The 10,050-nt window shown below is 42.0% G+C and overlaps 1 protein-coding gene across 1 annotated transcript in view; it reads right to left on the bottom strand.

Annotated features, from left to right (window-relative positions):
- Window positions 1-10,050, bottom strand: part of SI (sucrase-isomaltase) — a 1,019,699-nt gene that overhangs the window by 511,596 nt on the left and 498,053 nt on the right. Inside the window, exons 35-36 of the mRNA XM_069618482.1 lie at window positions 8,281-8,365; window positions 1,381-1,519 (exon numbers count right to left, since the gene is read on the bottom strand). Of these exons, the coding sequence (XP_069474583.1) occupies window positions 1,381-1,519; window positions 8,281-8,365 (224 nt within the window). The remainder of the gene's footprint in view (window positions 1-1,380; window positions 1,520-8,280; window positions 8,366-10,050) is intronic.

A 10,050-nucleotide genomic window follows, 5' to 3' on the forward strand; every position in this document is an offset into this window, starting at 1 on the left:
TTACAGGCACAAACACACTCACCGGCAGTTCATGGTCAAGAGGGTCACAGATCAGCTACGACGCTGCTAGGCCTACAAACACGGTCCTGGTGGACCAATCAGAGCTGGATGGGCGGGTCGGGAGGTGGGAGGGAGAGAAATCAGGAAGAGGGAACGGGTGGGAACGGGGATGGAGGCACGCAACAAGGGGGCTTCGGGGCCTGGTTGGAGTCTGGAAAAAAGGGTTGGAGGCCCTTTACAGGCACAAACACACTCACCGGCAGTTTGTGGTCAAGAGGAGGCTGGAATTGGCTTATGAAGTGGGTCACCACATAGAGGGGATATGGGCATGTCACTGCACTTGCATGGTGTTGCCTAAGCTCAAGCCATCTAAAATATTAGATCCATTATGAGCTGCTACATTGTCCTCTTGTAGTTTCTCGAGGAGATCAACTGGAATCATACCCTTCCATATACAAGGTGGCCTTCCCGTGAATGACATTTGGTGGCTGCTGTGCTAGACTTTGGTGATGAGAGGTCTGGGGGTAGGTTGCCCATCGTTCCGTGATGGTCATGAAATTTGTGTCTTGAACAAGGATCCGCAATCCCCTTGTTAGGCGTGTTTTCTTACCCTTAGTCTCTGGTCCAGAATCCACTCTGCTGTCATCAGGAGGACAGGATGCCATGACAGCTACCCCGCACAACATGAACAGGAACCCGAAGAAGGGAGAGATTCCTGTATCTGTGCAGAAGAGCCAGAGCTCTCTCTGCACTTTGTGCTCTGAATGTGTGGGGATGTACAGGTATACTCCATAAGCACACTCAGAGCTAGAGGGCCACAACCTGCATCCCAATAGGCCATGCAAGGCTGGGGAAGTTAAAAGCCTCAAACATTGCATGACCCATTCCCTTGGAGAGTTCAAGCTGGCCCAGGAGTGCTCTCTCATCGGCTTGAGGGAGCGCTTAGTATTTTTAATGGGCTGACTTGGCGGCTCATCGAAAATGGCGGCCATTCACCCTTTATTGACGAACTGCCCCAACTTGCTTTTCACAAAGACAACACATAGATTTAAATGTGCTGTCATTTTAATGTTGCTATGGATTGGGAAGAATTGATTTATCCCTGATTTAACCCAACGGCAGAGACCATATGTAGAAATACATTCTGAGAAATGAAGAGAAGGTCCTGGAGAACAGATTGCATGATATGATCTGTAAAGATACATTCATATCAATGTGTTATTTATCAGTCATTCTATCAACAATTTTAGATGGCTAAACTGTCATATTGAAAACCAGCAGAGAAACCTATTTGAAGACAAAAATGCTGCAGCAAATTAACCTTACACAAACAGTTTGTCAAAACCTGAAAAGTTGTCAGAAATATTGAAGACCACTTACTCATATGTTGGTTTTGCCTGAGACCACCCATACAGACTATGAACATCATAGTGTCTCAGGGGTGTTCCATCTGTCATTTTCTGTTCACTCTCCATACATAATGTTTTATGACTTAAGTTCTTTTGTCTTGACTCCAAATCTAATTGATACAGAAATGAACAACCAGGTAGTCACTGCATTTTTTTCTCTGGTGCATATCAATCTTGTTTGTAACAACTGTTCAACAGATACCTCGAAAAACAAGTTTACCAATGCATTCAGACACAGTATATTCTTGCATTATGGTCAACATGTAATAGTCAATCTCGCATAATGGTTAATATCTGTTGCCATGTGAATAGCTTTATGATCATATATGTTACATGCTGTGCTGTGTTTGAACTCATATATTCATAGTGCTACTCTCCTCTCCTAGTTTCAAATGGGTCTATGTGGTGACTGTGCATCCATTACTGCACGGCTGAAAATGTTGAACCAATTTTTAACAAATCGATACGAACATGAGTAAGGGGGGTAGCCACCTGACATCGCCCCACTTTAATGATTACCCCGACCCACTCCTCTCTCTATGTGTCTGCATCGATTTGTTGCAAACAATACAACATTTTCGGCCTCAGAGTAATTGTCAGCGCAGTAAACGACTGATACCGTTTCAAATTAGAGAACATTTGTACTTGCTTCACAGAAGTATACTATAAAAAAATACATTTATTAGCATTTATATTTTATATAAAACAAATGTTTCATTTAATGTGCATAATTTCAAAGATTATCCCAGTCATTCATGTTTTCCTCTTATTTTTGCACTCAAAAAACATATTCTGTCGTGACATCATAAATCTGGCTCCCTAAACATCCATCACTTGTCTTTTTAATTAACATTGTTATTAACATAGCATTGCATAACGACAAATAAGGTCCTACATCACAATTAATACCCTCCCCCTTTCCTCCCTTTCTTCTCCATCAACCCTCCTCATTCTTGTTTAATCTCCACATATCGTCTTAACATCAGCTCAAGAAACCATCTCAACCTTCTGACTTCTAAGGCTTGACTTTTCTGTATAAAAAATTAAGCTTGACATAATTTACGTTTAACCACAATGTACCTTTGCATTTGTATAAAACATGGGTCCAAATAAGTTTAATCATTTCTAAAAACAGGGGTACTGAGAAATTGAGCATACAGATTTATCTGGTGGCTTAAATAGTTTGCAGACAATCCTAATCTTTCAATCCTAGTGTATCATTTTTCATACCTTACTTGTTAAGTAAAAATATGGATAATGAATTTAAAAATGTTATTAGACGTGGTAGACTCACGATTTTGGCAACCTTATCTGACATATTCAGAGTGGATGCTTTAAGATTATTAATGTTTGAAACTGCAGAGTGCCCTCTGCTAAACAGGAGGCTGAGAATGTGGGTGGAATTTGTAAGTGATCACCCACATTGTTTCCGCCACCCAATCAACTTCCCCGGGTCGTTGACTTGTTTTTGCCATTGCCTCCCTCGACCCAATCCTCCTACCCTGGTCACAGTCCCCACAGCATCCTGCACTCGTCACCTCCACACCACACCCAACTTACCTGCTCACCCTGGAGCCCTCAGGCGCCCACGCTATCTGGCCACCACAATGGATTTAGAAAAGCGACATTCTCTGGTTTCTATTTCCTATTGTGGCAGCCATCTTGGTTTGTCTTTTTTTTTTAATGAAGTGGGGCATGCACAACATGCACAGAGCCCCTTACAGTAGGAATCTTTAAAACTGTTTGCAACCTAAACAGAGCCGCAGGGTGCACAATGCAATTATACATGTGTTCAGGAGTGTAACATGCCCAAACGGCCCTATGCCCTCACTTTAGGCTCTCGCTGGAGGGTCGTTGCAAATCCTGTGTGCCCCCAAACACAGGGGTGACTGCTATTTTATATACTTGTGAAAAAAAACATATCAAGAACATCCTAACTGGCCTAGATTCTGTCTGCTAGGTTGATTATTGTAGCCATATTGGTTGATATATATATATATATATATATCCCTAATGGCTAGTATACATTGGCATTGATCTATGTACATGGGTCGTTGTTTAAATTAGTATTTCAACAATAAATTGCTTGAAACATGCTCACAAGTTTATATTGCATGCTGTTTCACCTATGAATTGAGGTAGATAGGTGGTATCGTAATGCACAATCATTTGTACATTGTTTGTTGTTGTGTATACTTGAAGGGGGAGATCCAATAAGATTTTCACACGGGAGCATTGTATTCCCTACTTTTGAAAGTTGCAAGTAAAAGTGTTTTTAGAGAGTAAACAAGTAGATCTTTTTTGAAAATCATACATACCCGCTTCAGATAGAAGAGCACCACTCTGTTCTAAGCACTTTTCGTGCCACTGTTCTGAGCACACCAACACATCAACAAAGCAGAAACAAGGGTAAAGGGTATTTGTTTACGTATCTATTACTTCCTGTGTTTTGTGAGCATATGCTTAATTGTAGGGTGTAAATTGGACTGATACACAGGTTATCTGGAGGTTTGCTTGTTGGTTTTTACAAATGTAGAACATTGATTACAATCTTGCTATCTGGTTATATGAACTATGTAAAGATGTGCTACTAATCGCATACTCTGAGAGCATTTAATTGGATCATTGTGAAAATATTGAACAACTGCCCATATGATTTTGGAGATATGCAGATTGTGAGGCTACATTTGTTAAGCTAACGCTCACCATAAATGTACTACTGGGTGAACTGTGTTGAATCCACCTTTGCTGTGAAGTATGATCCCCGAAAACATCTTAATATACGTGCATATTCTTCAATGACGGTAGCCCTACCATGTTGCTGCTGTTTGACTTTCAGCTGACTTTTCAGCTGATTTGTGCCAAAATAGTTTTCAAGCTGCTTTGATGTGTGTGTGCGCGTGTGTGTGTGTGGGTGTGTGTGTGTGTGTGAGACAAGCCAAGATTTGGACAGCAAGAGGAATATACATGCAAACACAAATTAAGTGGCATATGCCTTTTGACATGTGGTCTGTGGTAATTAACAATCCCAGATTATTTTGAAAACTGAGACATAGTTACCGTGGCCTATGACTATTATTTCAAGATTTTGCTGGGTTTCCCATTGATACTAAGCAAGGGATGTGAAGGCTGTTGGCTCAAGCAATTAGCAAATGGTCTGACTCAATCAATTCTACTGCAAGACATAAAGGATTATGTGTTAAGAAATAGGTGAATAGGCTCAATCTTCACGTTTAATTAGAAAATGGGTTGTTTAATTTCACTGCAGGAATTGTATATTTACTTGACTCTGAAGTCCACTTGATTTACTAATTCAACTATCTGCCCAAATCATTTGTGTTTGTTCCATCCAATGTATTCTGAGACTGCACATAATATTATTTTTACTAATACAATTTTTCCTTTTTTGTGAACGCTGTACTAGAGCCATTCTGATTTCACTCAGTTCTCCACCCTTTAACATCCTTACTGGAAAGCAGGGTCTAAGATATTTCACTCAATGACAACACCATGAAGAGGGATGGCCAAATTTGCCCCCTATTCCCCCTCCCATATGGTACAAAGCACGGAGGAAGAACAGAAGATATCGTGACCACCCATACTATTTTGTACTAATTCCTAGTGCTCCAATAATTGATAAGTGTGTCGAGATTATACCCACTCAGCAAGCCCTACAGACAAGGTGTCGTGCAAACCTTACCCAGAGTGGATGAAGACCCTCAAGCATCAACTAAGGAGACAGTATTGACTAAAGCGCCAAGAAGCAAAGCCACTGACGTCATTAGAGACACCACGACATAGATTCGTCAGACAGGAAGCACACGTCCGATCCACACAGTGGGACACAATCACGCATCCGACTACATGAAGTACTCAGGCGTAACAGTTCTATAAGCTAGAGGTCAGATAGACATACTGTCATTGCTTTCATTGTTTTTGTCATTAGCTAAAGCAGCCACACAGAAACCGCAAGAAGCAAGAGATCCTGAATACAACTTATATGCCATTAACCTTATGGAGCTGCAGGAGCACCTGTGGTACCTGGCAATTAAGTGGGACTAACATGTGGAGACTATAGAATAGCACAAACAGTGTAGAAGCCATGGCATGGCTTAGGGAAATTACAGCAGGACACAGACTTTCAGCAAGTGCTGAGCTGAGGTGAATTCAGGCTGAATTGAAGATCAACATGTGGAACAGGGCCCACCACCAAGGCCACCAGATATGAGTGCCATTCCATTCCCTGAATGGCAGTAACACCAGCCACAGTAAAAGCAAATCATTCCTCATAATTCAGAGTAATTCGGGGCTGCAGAAACCCAAATCACAGTCTCTGAACACGTGACCCGGTCGACTACGATGATGAAGTGAAACTAGAATCTGGGAAAGAGGAGCGATCTCACACCGCTAGACAGAAGCTTGCAACAAAGATGTTACATTGAGAGACAAGTTTTGCATGATGTGAACGGGCACTCTCATTGAGTTTGGTGGTACACACAAGTTACAATGCAGACACATAATCATTAGTATTACCTTGAGAAGGTACATCAAGAGCTGAGAATCACTTAGGATCCGAGGCCTGGGGACAACAGCTCTAGCGAATCACAGTTCAGTATCCTAGGGGTGGGTAGCAACGGGCAACGACCAATGGTAAGACCCTCACACTGCAACATTGCAGAAGTAGCATTTTTTCAGAGACAGACCTATCCAGCCACCTGACATGTGAGAGCCAATAAACTAACATGTGTAGGCTCCCCTATATGTGGACTATCACACAATACCCTATCTGAAACAACAATAGGCTTTCTGGAGAAGGACCCTGATTGTAGCGTCACTCTGATATCACAAGGGCACAAAACTGTCTTGCAAGCCAGAAAGCACTGAGACATTCCAGGATTTTGGTTATCCTTGTACGGATCCCTGTTGGTTTTGGCTGTAATAAACTGCAGTTTTAACTTGCTGTCTGACTGGGCCTGCGTTCCTTTTTGGGGGGAAGGTGTTGGGGCCTTCCAAGATTCTGAGTCTGCGAACTCCTAGTCGCCCTCAAACCTACCCGGGAGTTTTTTCCCAACAACCACCAAATGCATGCTACTGCCCTGGGCAACCGAACATAAAGAGCCTCAGGACCATGGAAGATCAATGCCCCCCTGAACTTCATTGGGCAAGGCCCTGACCCAGGAGAGGAAGCCACTATACGACCACACCAAAGCCACAGGCCCGAGCCACCACAGTGAAAGGAGAGAAAGGATGCCTGCAGTTCTGAGGAAGGTAAAATGGGAGGTAGCCAGTGTCTATCAAGGCTCCACCTGACAATTAATGGGCTTGGCGGGCCAGATATGGGCCCAGGACCACATATAAAATGGATGTCAGGGAGTACACATATTTCTCAAATCTCCACACCAAAAAGGGGGGCAGAGAACAACAATGATCACATAACTCTGCAATGGTCCTGACTGATACCAAAGGGTGGCAGGCAAGGGATCAACGAGGCCCTATATGGTGGGTACCAGAGAATAGCATCCACAGACAAGTGAGGGGTGGGACATGGCCTCAAGAGGACCAACCAAAGAGTATGGTGGTGCCTGTGCAACAATATCCAGAGTCAAACAATAATCGCAGGCTGTTTTGAGTGTTCATCTTCCATCAGCAGCATCCAAACAAGCCATAACCAGAAGAGTATACTTGGGCTAATTCGGAGCATGGACAACTTCTCCCTAGCCAGCTCCCAGGAGAAACAAATCCTCAGACACCATCTTTAGATCACCAAGGAGAAGCAGAAAGGGATTCATCTCCCCGGAACAAAACACACCTGTAGTAAATAAAGGAACTTTGACCATCACCCATCAACACCTTGTGTCTTGAATCCCAGAGGGAGACCCCCTCTTAATTCATTACTTTGATTCAGAGCCAGAGAATGAAAAAATACATGTTACATGTAAAATATTCTTGTTACATGTAAATTATTCTATAGGAACCTTTTTACAATTGTATGGCCCTCATCATGGTGTATTTACTGGTGTTAAAGTTGGCCGCTAATATTCCTACAAAAGTAATGTGAAAGATTGTGGATATTAAATGATATAATTCCATATTGCCCACAACTGAATGGTGGGTTTGTCAAATGTCAGACGATTTCTGTCTAAACTTTTGGGGACTGAGGAATGGAAATATCCCACACTGGGATGAGGTGGGCATTGGGTGGATGGCTTCTCATTTGCCCTGTTCCTTGTGGTAAGAGGGGTCCAATGGAGGGCCACACATCGCAGGTCTGGCAGCTGCTCACAGGAAAAGAATAATACAATGTAGACCGTCAAAGGCATGTAGGTTTGCCCTTACTCACTCCTGGCTTCATGGCACAATTTGGACTGTTTGAGATTACTATGATTGTATCAGGCCATATATGCATTCAGGATACCATGCAAAGGTGGATTTCAATGCCTGCTGAATGTGTCGGGCAGTATCTCATGCTGGCAAGTATTTTCCTATAATGTTAAGACTTTCCCAGCAACATCAACAATTCACATTGTGCAGTCTATACGAGCAATCAATAGCTTTGTAGCAGACCTTCACAATCAGATGTGTTAAAGACAGCCTATGTGTGGGCGGGGGGTGGGGTGGTTTCACTTGGACATCATTGTCTTGGTCTTAGTGAATGGAATTGTATCCTATACTCCCGATTGCCTCCTATGAATATATTCTGACAATAACATGTTCTCTAATGGGATCAAAGTTCAGTCTCAAACAACACATTCAAGAGTCAAAAGCAAATTAATTCTACCAATGAGATTAAGACAAATCTAGTAATTGAAAAACAAATTGGCATTTGCATTTTGTATTAATTCTTTAGAAATAAATGGGAGAAGAAACTTACAAGGCATATAAGGAGGACTGTTTAGACTTTGATTTCTACAGCCACTGACCGAACCATCCACGAAGCTAACGGGTTCATTCATATCCTAAAAGTATCAAAAGAAAGTGTAAGAGCATGTTCATTTAGCAGCAATGTGCCTGACATACAATGCTACATTAAGGATGTAGATTCACATTTAAAGTGAGAATAACAACATATACAACAAGGTATCGTTAAATTCTAAAGCTTTCTCAAGAACCATTTGACAAGATAGATTCAATATATTCTCTGAACACTAAAGTAACGTGACTAATAAACATAGGTTACCACTCAGAAGACTCACCTGACGACAGTTCTGCGATCTGCAATTAATCAAATAGTACATTTCCAAAAACTATCACCTGGGGTGGCATTAAAGAAACTCTGCACTGGTGGAAGTGCAATTACCATTATGGTAAAATGTGCCCTACTGCAAATAACAGATTATTTGAATGAATGTTTGCAGCAGGGCAAAGGTCCAATACCTGGACAAACATTGCCCTGGTTCAAAATGACATTCAATGAACGTTTATATTTTTGCACCAGAACAATGTTGCTTTCCATATTGCACTAGCACCTGTGAAAATGTTCTGTAATAGAGCCCATGAAGCCGGTATTTCAGTAATGTGATAGGACACAAAACCTATAAACACATTGCAATACCCCCATTATTTTAGTACTGCAAAAGGTGTTTTGAGGTCATTTCTCTGGTACCCATTGTACAGGTGGAGATCCTCGAGGGGTATTGCATTTGCAAACAAGGGAAACATGATTCCCGTAGCACAAATCACCGTGTGGACATAAACCAGGGGAAACACACTTCACTGGAGTAGGGTAACATGTTTGGTACATAGAGGAGGTGTGCAAATGGGTAATGTATTAAAGACTACTTTTTGGATGTAGATACATATTCCCACACGCCCTCCAGAACTTCTCAATGGACTGCAGGCACTGGCTGCAGTGCAATGGATGGCTGCAGTGCACCGGAAAACATGTATATGCAAACGACAAGCACATTATCATCCCTAGAACTGACATTGCAAGATTAACATGGATGTGCCAAATAATCCATCCTTACAGCTTAATGGGGACTGCACGAGGGTGCATGCAAGCAGGTGTTTTTCCTATACTAGTTGTAGTGCTCAACCCTTTCAGTTAAACGTGCCTCTCCGAGTAGTTGGTATGAACATGGCAGGTGAGATAATCACTCTCTATAGTGCAATGAAAACTCTGCAATGCACACACACGCACACACGCACACACACACATGCACGCACACACACACACACACACACACACACGTTTGTATTTCCAGTGCCAACTGGGGTTCACATTTCTTGATAGGATGCATCACATAGATGTCTTAATGGGGTGCAACACAGTAATGCAATCAAGGGGGGTGGTGTTTCATCTGCACCTGGCATTCATTAATACTGCATGCAAGTTAAATAATGCCACCCATGTCACTCAAAACATTATTAACTGAACACATCTTAGTTTACATAATGCTTCATGACATAGATTGTGTAAAACCACTTTGTAAGCACATTGATTGACTTCCATACACATTTGTGTAGTTTTTCTTAAATGTATGTCTCTTTAAATGTCTATTTCTCACTCTTTCCTTTTTTTCTAGTGGTGTCACTACACTCCCCTCACGTTATCTCCTCCCATGCCATTGACTTTATTCCCAGACCCTTTAATTTCTTTTCAGATATTTGTTTACTTGCTTTTGCTGTCTTTAATGTGGGT

This window comes from Ambystoma mexicanum, chromosome 10 (genome assembly GCF_040938575.1).
Source record: "Ambystoma mexicanum isolate Mex_15411 chromosome 10, UKY_AmexF1_1, whole genome shotgun sequence".
NCBI lineage: Eukaryota > Metazoa > Chordata > Amphibia > Caudata > Ambystomatidae > Ambystoma > Ambystoma mexicanum.